Below are 24,090 nucleotides of genomic sequence, written 5' to 3'. Positions count from 1 at the left end.
AGCTTTTTGAAGAACTCACACTGGTAACGTATTGATTGCTTCCACTCGAACCCTCCGGACAAGCGACATCTCTCAAGGACGTCGCTTCGCCGCAAGGTTTCTCTCTAAACGGGGGAAACCAACTCAACGAAGCTAACGCTTTTATTGAAACATCTAGAGTCAATGTTTCCGAATACTTCTATTCGATTTTGAGGTGGTATCACTATAACAGTTATGTTCACATGCCCACTCAGGCTATAATAATATAGACTCGTTACATATATACGCGCCAGATTACAGCCGGCATTTCAGACCTGTTCTTGTCTTACCGAGATGCCGAGCCACTGAAGCGGGGCATTAACGAGCATGCTCGAAGGCATATGCTGAGGAGAAGGACACGGTTGAGTGAAAAAAGCTCAAGAACCTGTCGTCTTGTAGTAATAATGAAGTGAAGTGAACGGAATGGAGGGAAGCAGAAGCTGAAAGTTGATTAAGGCAGCGCCCCTGCACATCTGCCGCAAAGCGTCTATTGGACTGTACCAGAAGGTGGAGGATGAATGCCGTTGAGATCGAGCGCGGATTCCTACGAAAAACTAAAAGAGTAAGCGTGTGAAAAAAGAAAAACGAAAAAATACATAATACGTTACGTTACAGCCGTCAATTTGTATGTTTAGTATGCTATATCATTGTTGTAGAGGCACGAGTTTCGACCTTCGATGCTTTTAAGAAGGAAATATAAGCGGAACACTGATTTCCGCGATGACATTTTGGCGCATTCGTTGTGGAGCGTATTAAACTTCGTTTAATCAAAATTAAAAGTCCCCAGTGTGCACCGTCGTGCTCTGAGCTTTGCGATATCATCTTCGAGCGCCTGTGGCCAGATAGACGCTCGAAGATGGCATCTCTGAAGCTTTCTTTATGTCACGGTTCAACGTTAAGTGCCTCGACGAGCTGTCAAGCTTTGAAAATTCTTCCCTCATTTTTGGTGTGACGTTCTAATATTAGTACCGATCAAGATACAGTTGCTTTTTTAAGACTTTTGTTTTATAAAAAAAAGCAAACATCCACGCTTCGGTTGTAGCCTCGTGGGACTATCACGTATATACAGTCGCTGCACTCAGCACACTGATAGCTACTAGACGTTCCTTCATTCAGTTCAAACAACGAAAGCTAGGGCAGTTGGTGTCAGGCCCTGATGCCCATGAGGGCTCAATAGCAAGGTAGGTGGGCCAATACCACCTACAAAACAAAGCTGGCGCACCACGCCCCCCCCCCCCCCCCCCACACACACACACAAACGTCATCACTATAGTGGATCTAGGCAGCACCGCCTAGAGCGCGCCAGCATCGCCTTTAGAACGTCTCGCAGCGTCTTACAAAGAGCGCGACACTAATACCACCCGGAAGACAAGGCCTGCTAAAGACGTCACGGTTAGTGGAACCCCGACCCGCCCCAAACGGCAAAGAGACACTGGCACACTGACGCAACCTATCAAATAGTCTTTACCGCACATAACAGTATACTTCGTTTCACTTAAAGCCCAGACGCAGCCGATGGTATATACGAGCTGATGGGACCAATCTGACAGCGCCAAAAGCGCACCGCGTATTGGTCTGTGTAATGTTTCCGTGCGTGTTCTACAGCGTGGTCGAAATGGATTGAACGCACTTTAAACTGACCGCTGAAATCGGTTTCTTAACTTACCGCGCCGGGATTTACTACAGAGGTGCTCGAAGCTGGTGCATTCGTTAATTAAGAGTTAGTATTAATACATTAGGTCTTTGGATAAAAAAAGAAAAGAAAATAACAGCTGGTCTTGTCTATCGCAAAGTTATCGCGAAACCTTTTATCTCTAAATCATCAAAAAATAGTTGTCGGCTATTCTGGCTTTTATAACGATTAAAAATCTTGTGAAATGGAAATAAAAAAGAATTCGCTTACATATTCTTTACCTCACTTGGCCCAAAAAGCGCCACATTAACACATTTTTTTAGTGTACATGCAAAGTATAGGGAAGCATAGATTTTTAAATTCTTTTTTGGTTTTCTTAGGTGAGCCAATCTTTCCACGATTTTAGCGAAAGCTTCCACTAACTTCAGGCACCTTTGCAGTACATTCCAGCGCGATAAGTTCAGAAATCGATTTACGCGGTCAGTTTAAAGTAGGTTCAATCTATTTCGCCCACGCTCAATATCGTCGCTGAATTAGTCATAAACATAAAAGGCCTATCGACTCCGCTTTTGACGCTGCTCGATTGGCTTCATTAGGGAGTTTTCGTAGATCGCTCTCGTCGTCCCGCAACGCTCTCCGCAACCCGCTAGGATACCCGGAACTCTACAGCCAAGGCCATCGGCGCGCAGGCGCAGTAGCGGCTTTTTCGTTACGGAGGGCTTAGCGGAGGGGAGAGTGGGGTCTACGAAAACTTGCTATTACCTCGTAGAGTCGGCTGCGTCTCGACTCAAGCTAAAACAAATAGATTGAAGGCTTTGTTCAGTATTTGCGAGATCATATCTACGCAACTAGATATCTATGAGAGTTGGTCGTTATAGGGGGTATTCACTGGACGCCACATATGAGGGCGATGTTAAGAGCGCATGCTCAGAATGAGCTCACATTAATAGCTTAGTAAGACCACAGTTAATCTTGATGGTGTGGAATGCACGCTGCAAAAGAACTCTGGAAGCTTGCCATCAGCATACGCACAGTAGTCGCGCACACAGCTATGGCCGCTTTGAATACTCCCTATAACGTGGTCAGCATTATTTAAAGAACATGAAAGAACTGATGCGTAAAACATAGGCAGCCCGGAAGTGCTTCGGGGCTACCATTGTAATGTAAAAAAACAAACAAGTTAACTAATAACGATCTTTTTCTTCAAGCGCAAATATTTGAACCAGCCTTAACGGCGTACTTCTGGTCTATCTCCGTGGTTTTCCCACTCCAGGCGCACGCGTCGGAGAGTGATCCCGTGAACGTGAAGCAAGTGATGGACACGTGGACGAGGCAGTCAGGCTACCCCATCGTGCACGCGGTTCGAAACTACCTGGACGGAACGGCCTCTCTGTCCCAGCGCCATCACTGCATCAAACCAGACCCGTAACGTTGGGCGGGTCAAATCCTGGGACAACGTGTCTAAGCGTATTGTCTTTCGATTATTCTGCCCCCAAACACGTCCCCGACGGCTGTTTTTATACACTTTTCCGGCATTTACCACCGAGGCAAAGATGCCGAGTCACTGGGCTGTACACGGACACGGCGTGACGTCCGGTATTCAGAGGAGAAGAGCTTCTGCACTCGGTCAGAGGGCGTTTCATAGCCAGCCAGTAGACAAAGACAACAGCGTACAATGGCGATTATTGGCATAATCACCATATTTGTATCGGGAAAAAACAAAACAAAACAAAAAACACGCCACTTTACGAGGAAAAAGAAAGAAAGACGAGTGGAGCGGTAATTTGCAGCCTATCGGTCATTGGCATGAAAAAAGTGCACCATACCTCTTTGAGAACTATCAACTATATTCCGAGTCAAACTAATTGCTACCAATGCCAACCTAACGATTCGATAGAACTAACCATGCTGCGCTGAAAGTACGTCGTCATGGTCCCCGTCGTTTTTGTGCATTCTCTATCACCGGCTAAACGGATCACGCGCAAAGCGAGGAGCAGGACGCAGACCGGCGGACGAACTGGGAAATAAAGACATATACAAGGTTGGGCCTGCCAATACCGGCCGTGCATATGGGTGCTCGGAGTGGTACCAGAGTACGTTTCTTTGGTCCCATCAGCTTTAGCGTCGGCGACGTTTGGACTTAGGTGAAACGAACTACGATTTTGACCAGTGTGCTCCAAGAATTCACAATAAACGGGACATAAATACTCCGTCACGTTCACCCTTAAAGGGGAACATTTTCCCACGCGCTCGCGCCTTTTTATTTTTGGCGCTTTCCTCTGCCGCTCCACGCCTCCTCGCTTCTTTTGATTCGTGACGTCAAAAATCATGAAATTAAGAAGCTTTGTAGGCGACATTTTTATACAGTTTAATAACGGCGATCGTAAAATAGTTTTCAATGCAATTGCGAACGCACTGCGGCCCTTCTTTTTGAAATACCAAAAAAATCGGAATCCGGTGTGATGTCGTCTCCTAGATTTGTATCCTCCCTTGGAAAACATGCTGCCTGGGCAGGCGACACCACTCAAAACCGTCTTTTTTTTGGTCCACCGGCCTCCTCATCTGCTGCTCCTTTCCTCCTCGCTTTGGGTCGTGATGGCAACAGGACGGAGTCGTGAAAGGAAGTGTGTCAACGCACCGGCGCGGATCGCGCGGGAACTTCGAATTCGGCATTTGGAAATTGTTTTTTTCGTTTTCAATCGTTTTCAATCGTTTCGGATAAAAAAAATATTATTTTGATGTTTCAGTGCCCCTTTAAGCTGAGACTAGAAGCGCCGCCTTCAGCGCGAGCTTTCTTCCCTTGCTAACACAGGTGTGAACGCGCAGGCGCCCGCAACCAAAGCACTGCGGAAGCACCCGAGCTCGTGCTGAAGGCGGAGCTACCAGTCTCAGCTCAAAGGTGCACTAAAGACCTTTCTGAGATCGTCGATTCTTTGTGATAACTTACTTTACGTGCTCCAAGCATCCTAAAAATCCAAAAGTTAAGCTTGTGCGACGTCTATTTCCCTACTAAAAATGGGATCGAAGTTCGTGCCGCGCCCCGTTCAGAGCGGAGACTGTTCCGCCGGTCTGGAGCACAGAATTCAGCGGGGGCCCCGACGGCGTGAAGACGGGCGCGCGTCAGCCGATCGCAAGTCACTTATCTCGGAAAGGCGGCTTGCGATTGGCTGACGAAGTTTAATCACAATTTTAGTGGGGAAACAGACGTCGCACAAACATAATTTTTTGATATCTGGGATGTTATGATTCTGTAGGAATGAGTCATCACCAAGAACAGACGATCTCAGAAACCTCTTTAGTGCACCCTGAAGGGTCACGGAGTATAGTTTGTTTGCCCTGCTCCGTGATCGAAAGGCGTTCAAATAATTATGTTTCCAACTTCTGCTCTTAATAAAGCCGAGGGCGGAAAAAAAAAAAATGAAAGCCGTTTACAAATCCCTGTAACGCCGAATTGGAGCGCAGCTCTTGAGGACGAGGAGGGAAGGGTACTGGGGGCGTCACGTGACCCAAGGTCACGTGACCCCCCCCCCCCCCCCCCCCCGTTTACGCCGACGCCGACGCCGACGCCGCTCAGGCTGGAAACGGGCCCCTAAGAGCTAGAGCTGCGCTCTAAAATGATTCACCCATGCCCACCTAATTTTCGTCAGGCATGAAGAGACAGGCCTGTATCTTGTGGTTTCTTTTAAGTGCGTTTTACAGCGGCAGCTGTTAATAACCCTTCCTGGCAAAAAAATAAATAAATACATAAAAAAAAGCTCATGCTATAGAGTGGTGTCTTGCGTTCGCAAAACACCACTCTATAGCAGAAGCACCGCTATCCCCCTCCCTGTCGTTCCTCCTGCACGACAAGGCTCTCTCTCTCGCCCCCCTCCCCCCCCCCCCCCCCCACACACACACACACTTTTCTCCCTGTAGGCCGCTACTGTTCCCAAAAGAAGACGCTCTCCCTTCTCCCCCCTCCCTCTCTTTCTTCCGCAACCCTTCCCGCAGCCGCTGTTACGAAATACGCACGTGGTCACGCTGTGCAGACATGCTCCGTCGCCTCCCCAATGCCGCAGCCGAAAGTACGTACGCGAGCTGTTCTATAAGGCGCTCCGCGCCTCTGCAGAACAGCTCGCGTGCATACTCGCGAACTATACGCGTACATACTTGCGTACATACTTTCGCTACTTCCACCACAGGCACGGTCACGGACGCTCCCGTTCTGAAAGAGCATGTCAGGAAAAACAAAACACGTCTCTGTGTCCTTCCCCAAAACGTGCAACTTCTCGAACAATCTTTCCACCAAAGCGCACATCTCCTCACACACGTCCGCTACATCACCACCACAGAACGCAAAGAACCCACTGCAAACACTGTAAAGCACACGAACCGAAGGCAATTCTCCTTCAGCATGCCTTTCCACAATCCTTATGTTGTACCGCAGCGAAGGCTAGAAGCGCGAGCTCGTAGCTTTGGCAGCTGCCCTTGGTGCACGAGAGCGTGTGCCGCCGAGATGTGCCCTAGAGCAAGGAGCTCGCGCTCGTAGCCTTTTCTGCGGTACAACACAAGGTGAAACAGAGTATACCGCTGTCAATCGCAGCGAACACCTTGTGTGGTCGTTTGCAATCTCTTTTCTTTTTTAAGTTGCGTGTCACGACATAATTTCTTTGAGTATAAAAAACAAACAATTGTATTTACATTCCTTCAGGGCGCCCATATAATTAATAACTAGGAACTTAAACACGGATCTAGGGAAGAAAGAGGTTCAATAGGGAGTTTGGTTCAAAAACGCGGTCTGCTAAGGAACAATCAGAACGAAATTTCGCTCGTTCATTGTGCCTGCAAAATGCGCAGATTGAGTTTTAAAAGTCGAAAAGCTTTCTGTACTTGGCCAGTCGCTGGACAGGGTTCACAGTTGGCCCGCCGAGTACTCGATGAAAAAGTAGGTGCGCGAGTGTTTTTTTGACCAGCGCTCCCTCCCTAATGCTCCATTGCAGGGAGAGGCTCTGGCACATCCCCATCACGTACACGGACAGCGTGGCTCGCGATTTCAGCAAAACTCATCCCGTCATGTGGATGAAAGCAAAAGAAGGTGCGCAACGCGCGCTGCGCCCTTGCTGGATTACTCGTTAAAGCGCGTGACCTCAGAACTTTGTCAACCACCGCGTCTTTGAATTCATAGTAACAACAAAAACACTGCATTTTCGAGCCGGCGCAACGCTACGACGTCTGTATTGACGTTCTCGTATATGCATTTCTTAAATATTTAATATTTATAGGAACGAGACCAAACCAAACTTTGAATCGAGTCAGATGTTCGCGGGAACAACATACAACTGCCGCTTTCGTTCCCGAAGGTTTCAATTCTTCATCTTTCGTTTCCAGGAATTTTGAACCACCTTCCGGACAAGACGCAGTGGATTATTTTGAATCTCCAGTACGCCGGATATTACAGGGTCAACTACGATCCAGTCAACTGGGAGCTCTTGCGGCAACAGCTGTTTGCCAATTTAAGCGTGAGTTCAGTGTCCTCGTCACGCCTTAATCACGGGAATTCGCTGGATGACATTACTTGTTTATCGCATTAATTATAACCCTGGACATCGATGTAAGTAACCAAGTAGAATTGTACCTCAAAACATTTGCAGAGGCTCCCGCACCTGTGCTGCACCTCGGTGCACGCAAAACAACACTTGTTGTTCTTTCTTTAATTAGTTCAGCAAATAAAAAGAAAGACCGGTTGCATGCCCCGACGACCCCTAGTCTTGATGACAAGAAGCAGTTGTCCACTCCTCTGGCTTTTGGAATGCACAATGTTAAAGTATAATGCCAATCATGCTTTTCATTGGCTAAAATAATTAAATGTAAAATTTAAAAAGAATAAAAAAATTGATGTTTTAAACGGATTGGAGAGCACTATACATGATGCCGAGGGTGTAGGTAGAATAGTAACTTCAGTGGAATTTTTTAATGTCACTCGCTGAAGTCGCTGTTCTACACATCATCTGCATGTTACTGGCAAAAAAAGAAAATACAAATAAGTAACGCGAGATTTTACTATCTCAAATTGGAAATGCATAGATTGCAGTTCACCGAGACTCACACGAAACGCAGTACACTTTAGTCCAATGTCGACTAAACTCCTCTCGTTAGTACAACAGGTGTAATGAATAAACGTGGGTCTGACTTGTTTCTCGAAGTTACCGCACGTTTAGGTATACAAAGAACGAACTAATCCACATATCCTCAGTAAGCATTGCTAGTTGGTTGAGGTTTTCCTGATTATTATAGCCTGACATGCCGCCCTCTTCCGTCAGGTCGTTCGGGTAGGAACTGAAGAAAAAGAGGAGACCAGAACGTACAGGGACGTCAGAACACCGAGCTCTAACAGCAATAATTAGCGGGTAGACAAAAAAAAAAAAAAAAAAAAAAAGCTAGGTGCTTTTGTTTTTAGCCAAAGTTCGAACGCGAATGCCGGACGCCGGCGTTCGGCGTTTGAACACGTTCCAAGATTGAGTACAAAGTCAAAAACAGCAAACTTCGCCTCCACCGACTAACCGTCCCAGTCAGAGCTCGGTGTTCTGACGTTCCCGCCCGCTCTCGACCCCTCCCCTCCCTCGGTTTCCACCCGCATACACCGATCCACGGCTCTGACTTTACGCCGCTGCGGTGGCGCTGCTGTCAGCACGACGCATGCGCAGACGCTTCGCTTCACGCGGATCCGGTCTGTGCGCATGTGCAGTGACAACGCCTGGTGCGGGTAAACGCGGGTTCGGTTGTAAACAGCTTCTTGATCCATATACTATAGAAGTTTGCAAGCTGCCGCGCTTTGAAAGCTAGTCTGGCCACCGCGGATAGAAATCGCTTTGTTTGGGCGCCAGTCTGGTAACCGTGGGTACGCCTCGGCATTGCTCCCCGGCAGCAAGATGGCGGCGCCCAAAGGCAGTACTTGCAAACGTCTATACTGTAAAATTGGAAAATTGGAAAAAAAGATAGGTATTAAAATGAAATTGACTAAACAAATGACCAAGCTACGCCACACTTGCTCGTTTCCGCAGTGAAAATGTAAATAATATATATATATATATATATATACAGTAAAACCCCGTTATAAAAAAAGTTGAAGGAGCGGTCGTAATTATTTCATTACAACCATTAGTTTGTTATATCCTATTTTGTTATAACGAGGTTTTACTGTATATATGTATATATATATATATTACAATTAGGTTTTTTTTTTGTCAGAACTTTGTTTTCGAGTATATTGAATTGGATTTTGAGTAGCTCATCCATATATTGTACGTTCTCGAAAGAGCGTCTTTTTTGTTTAATACTTCTACTCGAGAAAGTGCCCTCACACCCATAGTCGTTTGGCATATTTAAAGCTTATCGACGTTCATCCGTCGTTGTGACTTCCAATTTGAGTTTTATCGCCCTTGGTACCGCGTGTGTATGAGGACCTGGGATGAAAAGGCACGAGACGTTTAGGCGCCTACACTACGCTGCCTGGAAGGCGTCTCTGACCGGTCTGTTTACAGTCCTATCACACCCACATATTAAAAGGGGTCACGAAGTGGGAGCGAATGACGTCACACAAGCCGGCGTGTCGTGTTGTCGGATGCCGCGATCCTGGCGGCTAATGCTAGAAGTCCCCGCAAAAAGCGTCAGCGATTGCGAGTGTCGCTGTGGTCGCAGAGTGCCCAGAGCCGTATAGGAGAGTCTCGACTCCTGGCTGCCGAAGCTTCCGTGTACTCTCAAGCTGGAGGGCGACCTGCCGCAGAATAGGCGTCTGCCACATGCACTAGCGCTACTCTGACACCGCCAGTATTGCGGCCGTCGACAGCTTCGCACTTCTATGACGTCATTAGGCGGAAACGGAGGGACCTGCAGTTTGTAAGACTTGGTAGAGACACCAGTCGGAGGCGCCGTCCAGGCACCATACCTACACAGCAAAAATATGCACGGAAAACGACACTGACCTAAAAGAAATATGTGCCATAATCTCCTAGCCTAGACTGATTGTGTATTCGCACGACGGAGACTCTTTCCACGTAGCGGAGCAAACTTCATCGCGCTTTATGGTGAAGTGCGCCACATCACGGTTGGTATACTCCGTTTCACGATAACTTGGCGACCGGTGTAGGGTGCGGCCTTCACGACCCAATAAGAGCGCCGGAGCAAGGCACGTGATAACGGTCCATTTGCGAGGCCAGGAGGACCTCTTTACCGCCTCAGCAACAGCGCCGTCCGTGACAAAAAGTAGTTCTGGGCTTCTTTTTCTTTTACCGGCAATAGAACTCGCGCGATTTTGTCTATAACGAAAAGATATGATTTATAAATTTCAATTATATTTAAACAAAAAAGTGACGCCACATTCATATCCGCTTTAGATATTGTTTTCTCCTTGTAGCGCTCTGGTCGTTGGCGATCGCCGGCGATCGCAGCCGTGGAATTGGCCACTTCCGCTCAAAACATCGCACTGTGCCATAGCATTAGCACCCGTCACAGATCGCCGGCTAAATTGAGCCTATGGTTGTCTCATAAACTGTTCCCTAAAGGCTCGCTATTCTAGCGGACGTAAATGTTGCTACGGTCGACGTTCATACGATGTTGATTGGTTCCGGAGCAGACGACTCTTGGCTAGCAAGCGACAGCCGGTTCCTCCGGGCTTAGCCAGAGCCACTAAATGAGCCACGCTATAGAGTATCGGCACTCTATTCCCGGTATTGTTGCGGGCGCTGCCATCTTGGTACCTAGTGCGGAGCAGACGCAACTGTCCTTCGTCATGATTCAAAATTGTGACTTCTTCAGCATTAGGCTCGGCGTTAGGAAGCTCATGTAAGTATTGCCTCGCTCTGTCACAAACTCTCTAAACATTTGTGGAGGACGGAACAGTGTTTTATTGTGATTTCAGATAAATCATCAGAAAACTAGCATCCATGATTTTAAGCCTCAAGATGGGTAAGTGCCGTTACTCCGAAACATAGATTACTTAATGGCTCTAGGCCTAGCATTTGGCGTAGTGACAGAAATGCTCCCGTGACGTCGAGTCACGTGATTCGCAGCGACGCTCTTATTGTGTCTCGGGGCCTCCACAGTTCGCCAAGTTATCTTGAAACGGAGTATAGCTGCAAGTGCGAGCTAGCCCACGCTCCTGGCTTTGAGACGGCTTTTCTAGCGCTACCGCTCGTTCTGTAGAACAACTTTTAAAGCTGCGATCTTGCGCTCTCGGGGTTGTAGCATTGACTGACTTCGAAGCACGATGACGTTTTCTCCTGGCTGTGGAAGAAATCTCCGTAGTGTGAATGCACCCTTATGAGATACGACTCGCGGTCACCACTTGCGAGCCGACTGACAAATGAACCAACCGGCTTATCTTACAGGTGATTCCCGTCCTTAATCGAGCCCAACTGGTTCAAGACGCCTCCGATCTGGCACTGTAGGTAGAGTCAAAAGACCGGCGTCCTTAGTTTCGCACTTTGTTACAAAGTTGAACGCACCCCATGGTGCATTTCCGAAGAGTTTGCTTTGTCAGAAAGTAGCAGGAACGTCTCTAAGCCATTGCTGCTACTCGAACCCCCTGTCATGTTTCACACCAATGATAAGTGTTTCGAACATTGACAGTTCGCAAGACTTTGATACCTATAAAAAATATTTCTTGGTGAATTAATATATTTGAAGAGAAAAATACTTTAGGCAGGGTTCGTTATACGAGGCTTTGAAATCAGGTCAGTTCAAAGCAATTGGAAGTATAATCTTAGCTCAATGGCCTTGGGACATACAGCATGTTCTCTTCTGCATCAAGTAGCGACATTTCATATCAGATATAGATGTAGCTCTAGAATTCCTTATAAACTTTCAGGCAGGCTCTCGCATTGGCCCAGCCAGGGGGAGGGACGTTACAGAGCTGTTGGAAGTCCCGAGTCATGGACATCTTGGCGACCCCACCCCTATAAAAATGATTTTTGACTTTTTATTGAAAACTTATTGAGTTCTTGTTGACTCTGATTACTTTCTTTTGACTTTGACTTTCTGTTAACCACGTCAACAGAAAGTTTGTTGACTTTGTGTTGAAGCTTTTCTGATGATTTTCGTCAGCCTGAGTCAAAAGAAAGGCTGTTGACTTTCTATTAACCTTATGTTGACTTTTTTTTGCTGACTTTCTGTTGGCATGGTCAACAGAAAGTTTGTTGAATTTCTGCTAAACTTTTCTGATGACTTTCTTCAGCCTGAGTAAAAAAAAAAGCTGTTGACTTTCTATTAACTTTATGTTGATTTTTTTCTGCTGACTTTCTGTTGACAGTGTCATCAGAATGACTGCAGACGTTCTGTTTACTTTGTGTTGAAAATTTTCAGTTGACTCTCAGTAGCCAATGCCAATAGAAAAACTACAGACTTTCTGTTAACTTTTTGTTGAACATAGTACATCCCGACTAGGTGCCAAAAGTCGCTATGTTTCTCAGTAGTCTCTGACAAGGTGAGAACGGGTAGCAACTTCAGTTGTTCCGCTTCCAGCGCGAGCCTACTAGCCTTGACAACGCTTCGGCGTTCATGCACCTCGAGCGCGCGCGTGCAGTCAAAGCACGACGGAAGGCATGGGATGCATCCTGGAGGCCAGGCATTCGAAAGGCATGCCCTGCCGTTATGACGTTATGACTATAGGGACTTTAATGACCACATTAAATAGTCAACTATTAAAGAAAATTGAAAAAAAACGATTCGAAAGGGGAAAACTGCCTTGAGTCGCTTCGTCCTGAGTCGTGCTATGTAGGAAAGCGATAATAATTCTTATAGGAGCCGTTTTGTGCATGTTGTTTTAGCGACTGCGCCGAATTATTATAAGTTGTACCAATGCGTTTTAGTAAGAGATATTGCCCACGAACTTCGAAACAGTGTTTTCCCTTTGACAGACTCTCGAGGAGAACATTAAAGACTTGGAACCTTAATAACTGCTAAGGTGGTCACCGGCCAAATGATTACCTTTAATATGTAGGCTATATAAGGCTCTGGAGCAGTCGATGGGAGTGTGATTCAGGTGTTCACTGCTACATTGTGTTTACGTTTGTGTTCGTTTCTAGTGTGTAGGTGTGGGATATATGTGGTTGTGCCTTCAAATTCCACACATTTACTAACATGTGCTGATTTAGTAACATACTAACAAAATATAAAAAAATCGCGTTTTTTTGTGACTACCTTGCGACTTTCGAGGCCCCAGCCTCGAAAGTCGCAAGGTAGTCACAAGAAAAGCTGTAGGCTCTGGCGACACAGAGACTGCAAATGGTCTGGTGCCAATGAATCGCCTTCGAGTCACAAGGTTGCCTTATGCTAGAGGTTTAGCTTTTGAGTGGAGTGTCAACAAAAAATTTGACACCTAGGCGCCAAGAAGTCTACTGCCTTTCTACTGAACTTTCGGCCAAACAGCTCCTGGAAGTCAAGTCAAAAGCTAAATACAATCTGCAGAAAGTATGATGGAAAGTTGCTGACATTTAATATCTGTGTTGACTTTTTTCAGCAGACTTTCCACATAAGCGAATTACACTTTTTTGTGAGGGCAGCCACTTTCTCCAAAAACTATTTCTAGCTCCACCATTCGACTTTTGACCCGCTGCAGTTCCCAAGCTTTTGGCCGTCGCGGACCCCTTGACCCCTTCAGGGGCCGTTTGGCCCCCGAAGGGGTCAAACGGAAGGGGTAGTCACAATAAAACGCAATTTTTTAATATTTTGTTAGTATGTTAATAAACCCAAATTGGTTCTGCATCTGAGGCCTTGTGCAATAACATAGGAGAGCGTTTTTTTTTGCATTTTTTTTTTAAGTTTTGCGTTGACCCCCATGAATTGTTAAATCTTCAGATTGTGCAAGTTGGTTGTCCATGCTGGTCGATGTTACAGCGCACTAAAAAAACTGTCGCTCAAACTTCCACAACAGACACACACAGAAAAAAAAGAAAACGCTGAGTGCGGCGGTCGAGCGCCCAGTTTAAAAATAAACTATGCCGAACATTTGCTTCGTGATGCTGAGCAGGTGTTGGAGCGAGCTTCCATAGCAATAATTTAACACCCTGAAACTGTGTGTAATTAGTTGGGAACAAAGCCTGTACAATCCAAAGTGTGAAACCCTGCCTTCGTCTTACGTCACTTTTTTTATCGTTGCCAGTAAAGGCTTTCACTTTAAAAGACACGGTGAGGTCCAAAATTGTAAAGCCAATAACTTCGCGAAAAAAAAATATTTTGGCCCAATATAGGGGTCTATATCAGCGATGTTTGTTTGTGCGTTTAGCAAATATTTGGGCAAATCGGGGACCACAAAGATATTTGTGGTCCCGGATTAAGATGTATAAGATATACAAAGGTGTTTGTGCGTTTAACAAATATTTAGGCAAATCGGGGACCCTTTAGGTGAGCATCCGGCTGCTACCGAGGACCAGGTCCGGCCACCTTGTTGCACTCACTCAAATAAAACATTTTTTTATGTTCCGACCATTTTGCTTTTGCCAACAGTAAACAAATATTTATTAATCTATTGACTATGCTATTGTATCTCCCTAAATATAACTAAATGAAATAGACACTAGAGTCGCCAAATGAGCTAAGCATCGGAGAGCAACCCCGCGTCAGCCATCTTGACGCTGAAAATCATTCTGCTCGCTGCCATCTTTGTCTGCTGGGCTGTGGAACGCCTTCTCAGTATGCGCTGTTTCTCTGCTGTGCGGTATATCAGACCCTGCGCATGCGTCCACAGCCCAATGACTCAGCATTTTTCACCCGGGTGACAAGCGCTGATGCGGCCCTCGTGTCCATTAAGTGCTCAGTGTACGTGCCCAAGATGGCCTGGACGTTTTTGAAAAGCGTCTGTTATGCCCGCTCTACACTAACCATCAAAATGGCGGTGCCATGCGAGAAAAATCCTGGAATGAAGGGACGATACTCTAGGTCAGAGTCGTTTATGTAGAAAGTTTGGCCATTCGTTAGGAAGTATAGGAGACAAATGAGGAGGCGCCAATGGCCAGAGCGTGTACCAGGGCGTCTTCACAAATTCGAATGTGGCCAACCAGAAGCCGGAAATAATACCCTGGATGTGGTCGCGAGAAACAAACTTGATAAGTGCGTCGGAGTAAGTCTCGGTGACTGAAAATATGGTGCACGTGATGTTTCAATCATGGTTATCCAAGATCATGGTGGAAGAGTGTGACTAGCGAAACGATCGACATAACAGTACGCCAAGAGCCGAGAGCCGCGAATTTGCCGTCCGAGTGGTCACAGTCTGTCCGAGCAAAACAGAGTTGAGAGGCGCATTCGTTTCCGATCTTTCTGCATAATCATGATCAAAACATCATGTGCACCCTATTTTCAACCGTAAAGGGTTATTACTCTTCGCTCTTACGCACTTAGGAGACCACGTACCAACATATGTGACGTGGTGGGCTAGTTGGTTTGAGGTAAACATCTTGGGAATAAACAGCGGCAAAGAAACCTGGACAAGAGTAAAGGAACAAACACGATCAGCGCCGTCCTGTCGTGTTTGTTCCTTTACTCCTTACCAAGCTTATTTTCCGCTCTTTATTATCGAGATGTTTACCAACCTATACCTTTAATTAAAGCAGTTTTTCGCTAACACCGCTTGGGGATTCTTTAAGGCTTCTGGTTGGCCAAGAGAGCATGTCAAGCCCATTTTCTGCGTCTAGTGCACGCCCTGGCTCTGCCTGAGCCTCCCATTGACCAAACTCTCTGCATACACGGTTCTGCTCTAGGTGTAGCTTATCTAGTGGCTCCTATACGGTGGACCCCTATTAGCTACCTCGCTCGTTCGCCCGCTTGGTGTGGACAATTTCTGTCGTTCGCAGGACGGGCGACTTGAGCTACCACACAACCATGGGCATCCTGGAATACATTGGCCACGAAGAGAGCTACTCTCCTCTCAAGTCGTTCATGAACAGCCTCGAGGAACTGGACGGGAAACTGCGTTCCACGGACTTCTACGGCAAGTGGCAGGTGGGTTTCCTTCGCCGGTGGCAGCGACGTCAGGGGGGCTATGTTCCAAATGCTTCGCTTCTCCTAAAAAAAAAAGAATTTGGAAGTGACGAAAGTGAGGATATCGTGTCTGATAGGCTAGAGGCTCAAATGACGAAAAAGGGAACTTTCGGCCACTTTCGTAAATTGTAAAATTTTAAAAAGGTTTTCTAATAGACGTACCGCTTCGTGTTGTTTTCTTCTCTTTTTGAACGTTTTGCGGCACATGCTGTTTAAAGAATAATGTAACAATTAGCCCATCTCTCTATTTTATTAGCAGGGGAGGGTGAGGAAAAAAAAACTTCAGCGTACGCTTCATTGCCCCTGGGACCTTGGTTTATGCCTCAAAATGTTTCTTAGCGGGTAGCAAGGCTCCTAGTAAACAAATGGATACTTGGTACCGATTCTTTCTTGGTTATAGATTATGAAATCATGCTTGTAGAATTACTTTCTCAATGTAAATCGTCGATTTCCTCTACTATTGCGGCAAAGACATGGTCACACAAGCAAATGCTGTGGTAGTTGCGATTGCAGCACCGCCGTTTCTGGCGCCACGGCAACTTTAGGGCTAACTGAAAGGAAAAGGGTATTGATGGGACACGTATTTCTTCGTAATTTAGGCAAACGAGATTAAGGTGGAGGCTACGGCCCGATCTAGGCTCCGACAAGGAGATCAGTGGCCGCCCGCCCATTCCCACTGGAGTGGCTTGGCTGCACGACCGAACACGCTCGCAAGCCTATGTGTCTCCCTGCCGCGACGTCTTGTATGCGTCCTGTGCGTCTTCTGGGGTTTGACACTACCTTCTAGTCGTGCCAGCGGACGCGTGGCAGCCTCCGGCGTCGTCTGCTATTCCACTACCATCTATCGTCGTCTGCAACGCAAGAAAGACGCGACCACAAAAACGGCGTTCTAGCGTTCCATCATGCACGAGCCACGGTCCAGTACAAGCACATGTCACCGTCTGTCGATGTGCGGTAAAAAGTGACCAAAAGGACTAAAATATCAACAAAATAAATATGCAGTCCTTTCAATTTTTTCTGTTCTTGATTCTTTTTTCCTTACGGAAATCGCGATTGAAGTCGTTGAGCGTCATGGCGGACAATTAAAACACGACCTAAAGATATTGGCCTTCGTAGGCAAAGTGCACTGCAAAACTTAAGAGCTAATTGCCTTTCGAAGCCAAAGGGCCGGAACATACCCGGACAAACTTGATGCGAGCCGAATTGTGAGCCAAATAGCTCGCAAATTCTTATCAGTGTAGGTATCTTCTCGGTATTAAAACCAGGGTTGCAATCACCACAGTTTCAACATTCACCGAGCAGCGGAGCCTTTTTTATGGGAACCAGTATCTTTATTCAGCATCAACACGCGCAAACGAACAAATCAAGTCATATCGAGCAACGTGTTGACGTGGGAGGCTGGGCTTCGGCCAGTCCCGCTATGCGAAAACAAGCACTTGCACAGCGCTTCCGAATGCGCGTATTTGCACCAGCTCTTTGCTGCAAACTGGATCGGTTGAGGAGATTTTCCTCTAACCACATCGGTGAACTTTAAACGACTCGCACTCATAAAAATTGACGAGCTCAACAGGGGTAGCTCGTAGAGCTCGCCAATTTTTACACGCACTGCCGGCTTAGTGAAACATGACTGCGCCGCCAGTCATATTTGTTATCGTTGAAAATCGAAGCGGAAGAGGCAATCTCGGATGTTTCTGAATACATTAATGGCTATCTATACAGCGTGGTCCAAATGATTGAACGCACTTTAAACTGACCGCATTAATCGGTTTCTTTATTTATTGCGAAGGGATTTACTACAGAGGTGCTCGCAGCTGGTACGTTCATTAATTGAGAGTAGGTATATATGAAAGCTCCAGAGTCAAAATAAAGATAATAAAAACTGGTTTTCTCCATGGAAAAATTTTCATTAGGCCTCTTGTCTCAAAATCACCAGAAAATCGTTGTGGGCTATTCTGGCATCTGCTACGATAGAAAAATGTATGAAATAGAAAGGAAATAAGATTGGCTAACCTATTTTTCACTTCATTTGGCCCGAATAAGCGCCACAGTGACCCATAATGTTTATATTGTACATGCAAAGTATAGAAAAACATAGTCCTTTTTTAATTTCATTGGTTTACTCAGGTAAGCCAATCTTTCCTCAATTTTAGCAAAAGCTTCTACCAACTTCAGGCACCTCTGTAGTAAATCCCAGCGCGATAAGCTAAGAAACCGATTTATGCGGTGAGTTTAAATTAGTTTCGATTCATTTTGACACGCTGTAGATTATTTGTTTCTCAAACATAAAAATACTTTTACGGCACGGAGAAACAATTTTACAACGAAAATTTCACACGTAAATCATCTCTCCAACCAATACGAGCCGAGAAACGGTGCTTAGCTGGCTAAGTACATTTCGTTATGGGCGGGGCCTAGAGCAGGGGTAACCCCGCCTAAATTGCGTCTAACGACGTAAATATTGGGTAAATATTTTCGTTAATGGTTAAATTAAAGAATAAAAAATATTTCCAATTTAAGCTTTTTTTTATTAATATTCTTTTTTTTTTCTTTTTTAAAAAGAAGTGTTGTTCTTTTTTAGTGAATTTCAGGGCAGAACTTTTGAGAGCATATATTCGCCGACATTATAACGTTCATTAAAGTTCTGGTCTTCGTCTCTGTGGTAGGTTTACATGAGTCGACAACTGAGATGGCACTACGACAGGTTAACGTGGACTGGAAAACCGGGCGAAGATACACTGCAGAAGTAGACTCGCCGCCGGGGACCCTCCGATGAGGGATGTCTAAGCTGACACTACTCGCAGGTTGCTTCGGAAGGACGTGGTCTTCTGGTCGTGCCAGTTCAACTACAGACCTTGCGTCAATCACTGTGTCAAAACGTTTAGAGCCTTCATGAACAACTCGATAAGTCTCAAAACGTAAGTTCCATTTTATGGGAGAGGAAGCAAACTACATAGTCAACTAGTGCCCTCATTAAAAAAACAGCGAGGTCCAAAATGCATTTAGATTAGAGTGTAACCATCATGTACTCCCCTCGTCTCTCCTAATTACTTTCTTCTCAGATTTTTGTCTCAGGACCTAACCATCACTATGGTAGTGCTCTGTCATGCAATCCGAATGGGAGACAATACGGACTGGCGCTTTCTTCTGGACCACTTGGGCGACGCTGACACGGCCGAACAGGGACACGTGATCATCAGCGCCCTCGGATGCTCCAAGGACGCCAAGAACTTGCAGAGGTATCTCCACGACCACAGCTAAATGCTCCGAAACTGCATATTGGCGGGGAGGTCGAACAAACAGGCGGCGCTTTGTCCAGCTTGTTTTTCCAGTCTTCGGTGTTTAGCCAACACAAGGCCTGTAAATTGGAATCTTGATGTCATCTTTCCACGATCGAGCGCGGGGCAGAGATTTGACACAAGTACCTCGTCATGCGCTTGGCTGGGGATCCCGTTCGGTTGGTGCTTCGCTGAATGAACACCGTCCCCAGTCGATCGCTCACACAGTGTTCGGCTATTTCAGTCAATCGGTGCGCCAGAAGCAGGAAAAAAGAATGTTGGTGTGGATGGAATGAACGTTTATTGAAATTCCCTGGCGGTTACGCTTTAGTAGGGCCATATATTTTATGTAATTGTTTTTCAGATGGGTTTAGTTCTCAACTAGCCGCCAATGGCGCGGCGGTCGGATGTCCTCCCCATAGGTGCTAGATTTAAGAGAGGGAGCAACTGGAACCATGGAGGGCGTTCGGAATTTAATGGCGAACACCTCCTGCGTAGACTGATTGCCTGCACGGCGAGGGAGGTAGCGGGCGGTGATGCGGGGCAACGACGGCAGACTCTTGCAGATAATCGACGCTTTCGTCTTCTCCTTGCACTTTGAACTTAAAGCGCGGCCAGACACCACGCGAAGTCAAACTGCGCATATGGGAGTCTTCTGTGGCAGCGCATGCGCAGTTTGTACCGGAGGGCTCATTGTACCGTATCGGACGTGCAACAACGATTCCCTAAAACTCTCTGGTGTATCTGCTTGGAAGCTACGATGCCTAGAGTGCGTCTCCGACCGACGTGTTTAGCGTCCTATTCTTCTCGTGAATCGAAAGTGGTCACGAAGGAGCACCAAATGACGTCACAAAAACCGGAGCGTCACGCTGTCAGATATCGCGATCCTGGCGTGTGGGAGTCGCTGTCGTCGCGGCGTCCCATTTCTGTATGCCGAAGCTTCCGTTGACTGTCAAGTGGGAGAGCAACCTGCAGAGGCGTCTGCCACATGCACCACCACTGCTGTAACACCGCTAGGATCGCGACCGCCGACATCATGACACTGTTATGACGTCATCAGGTGGCAATCAAGTCACCACTGCTTAGAAAGCGGTACACATATACCTGTCAAAGACGATTTCCAGGCAAAAACATCAATACTGACCGTTCTTTTTTGTGTTTTTTTGTTTTTGTTTTTAGTTATGGAATCGCGAGAGTGCAGAAATATTTTGGGGGTCAAGCTTCTCCACTCAGCGCGACGTGAACATTGTCGATGGTCTTGCATTTAATTTTTGTATCGTTCTATGCGCGGAGCCTCTTGTCGTTCACGGTGCGGAACGTGTCGACAATTAACAAGCACCTGAGTGACTCGGCGAGCTTCTTCTTCGAAAGCGCCACCTTCAGCCGCCAAGGAACCGAGTTGGCACTGGGCTTTCTCGTGGACAACTGGAAGTCTCTCCTTGCAAAGTGAGAATCTCCTGGTATGCTCGGTGTGTCGCAATAGTTACCGACGTCTTAAGAAACACAGGACGTCTCTTTTAAATAACCGGCTTCCTACGCGCGCTCGTTGCCCTCCACCGTGCTTTGACCGCGTGTGCACACTCGTGGCTCAGGAGACGCCTGAGCATTGTCGAAGGTAAGAAGCGTGCGTCCGAGCCTGTGCCACTAAATGGACCTCCCTGCCGTTCTAATCCTATCCGGGACTATCACGATACAAATTTCAGACAAAAGAAAAATATATATATATATTTAAATGGCTCGGCAAGTTGAAGGGTGCCAGAACCTCTGATTGGACTTTTGTAAACGCGGGATAGTTCAAGACGGAATCTGTATGTACGTTTTGATCGGAGACAATGAACCTAAAGCTTGATTTAACAAATTTAGGGGCAAGGATGCTTTGTTTCGAAGGAAAGGGGAGTTGGAGGGAGAGGGGTCGGGTCGAAGAGAAACGGGGATGTTGTATTTAGAGGGAGTCAATGATAGTTTACGGTTTTACATTGCATATTCGTTACGTTTTTATCGATTGTCTGAGCCCTGGTACAGGGGGGTAAATATATTTTGTGGCGATATGTTGCAAAAAAAGAAAAAGACAAAACAAATAGGAAACATTTCTAAAACCCAAGACGGAAACTATAGAGGGGTCAAGCATAATGCCGTCTCATGCTTAACTTTAACCAGCTGTTTTACTTTTGTTTTTGTTGTTTTCCGTTAACAGATAGCCTGCCTTATTACGTTATCTTCAAACTACTACGAACATTTTTTTATGTATGTGTTTAATTGTTTGCAGGAGTGTAATATATGGACTCTATGAAGCGTCCGTTATGAGTTCGTGTCATTTCAATGTAACTGAACCGGAAGGTTCTCATTTCCACTTTTTCTAAATTAAATTTAGCGTGCATTTTCAGTCTTACCCCTTTCACGTATCTCACTTTGTGCCAAAAAACAAACAAAAAAATTATTGTTGCTTTTTGTGTGTGTGTGTGTGTGTGTGTTTCGGGTGAAACAAACCAAAGCTTTTTAAGCTTCTCGTGTTATACTTTGTATCTACACACTTTCAAGGAGGAAATATTTCCGTAATAAACGACAGGGTCTGACCTATGTGCCTCATGTCATGGCCTATCTGGGGATATGGCGCGTTCTAGTGAAGTTAATCTCCTTTTGCCCGCTTGTACCAGGTACGGTCAAGGTCCATCTTTGAGGGACACGGTCTGGTACACGCTGCAGTCCATTCGTAGTTCCGACAGCCTGAACAGGGTAAGCCCAATTATTTTTTGAACCAAACGCTTCACAGATCAATACAAAAAACATTACCTGCCTTTTCTCTCTCTTTTTTTTTTTTGTCTTCTCCCGAGCGTATCTCTATAGCGTGCTTTATTTATTTATACTCTATATGCCTAAACAAACATTTTGCTTTTAATTTAGTTTTTCATTACTAAAAAAAAAAAATCTTAGAGGTTTTAGCGTGTTGCAGGCGATGTTTCAGCTTAGAAGCTTAGAAGACGATATAGTATCCAAGAAAATATACGTAAATGAAGGATTCTTGGCCGAGCGTGTTATTAACACAGCGTGGTTCTGAGCACGTGGATTGAAAGCTGGTGCTGCAGAACCCGGGGATTCTGGCCTATTCTGGGCTCGAAACCCACCCTGACCGTTTTAGTCTGGATGAGAATCGTACCGACCCCGTGCGGTCGGGTATCAATAGTGCGCGACGCACATTAAAGACCCCCCAGATAGAAGTGGTACCGCACCGACCAAATTTTTCGTTTAAAGCAGAGGCACCCGATGCTCACAGAAAGGGGAAAGGGGGGGGGGGATGGAATTTCCGCCGACTAAACATTGACACAACACAATTACTGTCTCGGGTCTTTGGTCTCGCCCAGATGGAGCACTTCTACGCGGAAAAAGTGAAGACCAAGAAGAACGCCAGAAAGCTTGCGCCAACCTTCCAGAGCGCCCTGGAACTGGCGCGGACCAACATGAATTGGGTCGCCAAGAACGGCCGGACCATCGAGAAGTGGATCGACGGACGACTCGTGGACGGCGCCGCACCCGGCGCCTGAGTTACCTGACAACAACAACGTACAGCTTCGCAATATTTTTTTTTTTTTTTTTACAGTCTTAAGCACGGAAACGCCGTCCGCTCGGGCGATCAGCGCCGAATCACGGAGCGCTGCGGAGTTGTCGGGGAGAGTGAACGAGTGGCGCGCACGCCACCTTCTAGATAAGAAAGCCTTAGCGCTCAATTTTCCTTCGTTACTTCAGAAGCCTATTTTACGGTGTACAGAGTAGGCACGAGTGCCATGTCAGCATTCCTCTGCGATTCCTGTTCAATTAATGATAAGAGGAATTTCGGCCGAAATGCTGATGCAGCTGTCGCGTCCAGTGCCATGGCGGAGTTCTTTAGGGACGCAGGAGAATTCAGCACTAATGCTACCTTGTCTATACGACGTGTTGGTGCGCATAGAGTGGCAATCACTCTCGCTGGTGACGCCGCAGCACTCCGTGACACGACGCTGATCGGTCCGCCGGTCAACGCTCACGCGATATTGTTTTTTTTTCTTTATTGCGATATTGTTTTTAAAAAAACAAAATTGCGGAGCTGCACGTATTTAGCGGTGCTTTTACGGAAAAAAAAGAAGTGCCCACGAAGCCGGCATATGCGGCATTTGAGTTTAAGAGGAAAGATGGGTTCCTGCGAAGACGACGGTTTGGTTCGCTTTGCTCGCGTCCTGCAGGTTGATAAGATATGCCATCCGCAAAATTAAATTGAATGTTTGAATTTTTCGTAAGTCGGTGACGTTTTAACTATCTTCCCGTGAATTTAGATCGCTTATCGGATGTGGGAGAGTTCCCTTCTGACACCTCTGCGTAGGGGTCATGTATAACTATAACTATAGTACCCACAGAGGAGGGATTTTCGTTAGGCACTTGCTTGTACTTCGCGTGAGTTTCTTGTACAATTTAGAAAATTACACTGAATTCTTCATCCCTAAAATACCGGTAAATGTGCATAAACGTTTTTTTGTTTCTATTCAAAATATTTGTACTTTGTACAAATATTTAGATGTGCTCAGTTCGTAAAACCAATTTCTCCAATTCCTCCCCGTCTGCGACTTCATTGTTGACACCATAAAAAGAAGCATGACTTTTGTCACAGTCGGTGAATTTGAAGCCCATGGAGAGTTCTCAACTAAAATATTTTAAATGTCTATTGAGAATATTTCTTGAATTTTCACATAAAAACTTAGAAACGCTACGTTGTGCATATGAGTGTGACCTTCATGTTGTGAAAATAACTTGTTTGTATCGGTTTCAGTGCGCATGTTTTTTGTGCACCTGTGCGAATACTCATGATTTCGTACACCTGTGTACGATTCCTCATGTTTTCGTACAAATGTATACAAAGGTAAAGTTTCGGCAGCTTTCGGCCTGGTCAAAAAGCGCCGTAAACAGCCGTTAATAACCTTAATCATAAATCTAATAAACAAAATCCCGTCATTTCGGCCACACAACTGACTTCGGCATCACCCTCGCGCTGGCCTCGCAGAAGATTTGGAGGAAATATCTTTTCGGGAGTCAAGTCGTTCATTCAAAGCGCAAAAGGGAAATGAACCTCTCTTCGGGTACTTTTCCCAGCAACTATGCGTCAAGGCTGCGTAAAGTCACCAAAGCTCC

At 46.1% G+C, this 24,090-nt stretch overlaps 1 protein-coding gene across 1 annotated transcript in view; it reads left to right on the top strand.

The window, feature by feature from the left end:
* The window catches only part of LOC8023829 (aminopeptidase N-like), a 42,247-nt gene extending 19,545 nt beyond the window's left edge, over positions 1-22,702 (top strand). Inside the window, exons 12-22 of the mRNA XM_042291354.1 lie at positions 2,860-3,076; positions 6,631-6,725; positions 7,019-7,149; positions 11,017-11,072; positions 15,475-15,622; positions 18,325-18,404; positions 18,463-18,576; positions 18,721-18,897; positions 20,230-20,382; positions 21,591-21,669; positions 22,296-22,702. Coding sequence (XP_042147288.1) covers positions 2,860-3,076; positions 6,631-6,725; positions 7,019-7,149; positions 11,017-11,072; positions 15,475-15,622; positions 18,325-18,404; positions 18,463-18,576; positions 18,721-18,897; positions 20,230-20,382; positions 21,591-21,669; positions 22,296-22,475 — 1,430 coding nt within the window. The 3' untranslated portion in view covers positions 22,476-22,702. The remainder of the gene's footprint in view (positions 1-2,859; positions 3,077-6,630; positions 6,726-7,018; positions 7,150-11,016; positions 11,073-15,474; positions 15,623-18,324; positions 18,405-18,462; positions 18,577-18,720; positions 18,898-20,229; positions 20,383-21,590; positions 21,670-22,295) is intronic.
* The last annotated feature ends 1,388 nt before the right edge of the window (positions 22,703-24,090 follow it).

Source organism: Ixodes scapularis, unplaced genomic scaffold (genome assembly GCF_016920785.2).
Source record: "Ixodes scapularis isolate PalLabHiFi unplaced genomic scaffold, ASM1692078v2 PGA_scaffold2__306_contigs__length_199485367, whole genome shotgun sequence".
Classification (NCBI taxonomy): Eukaryota; Metazoa; Arthropoda; class Arachnida; order Ixodida; family Ixodidae; genus Ixodes; species Ixodes scapularis.
Note: the sequence above shows the minus strand (reverse complement) of the source record. Positions and strands in the feature narration are given on the sequence as shown.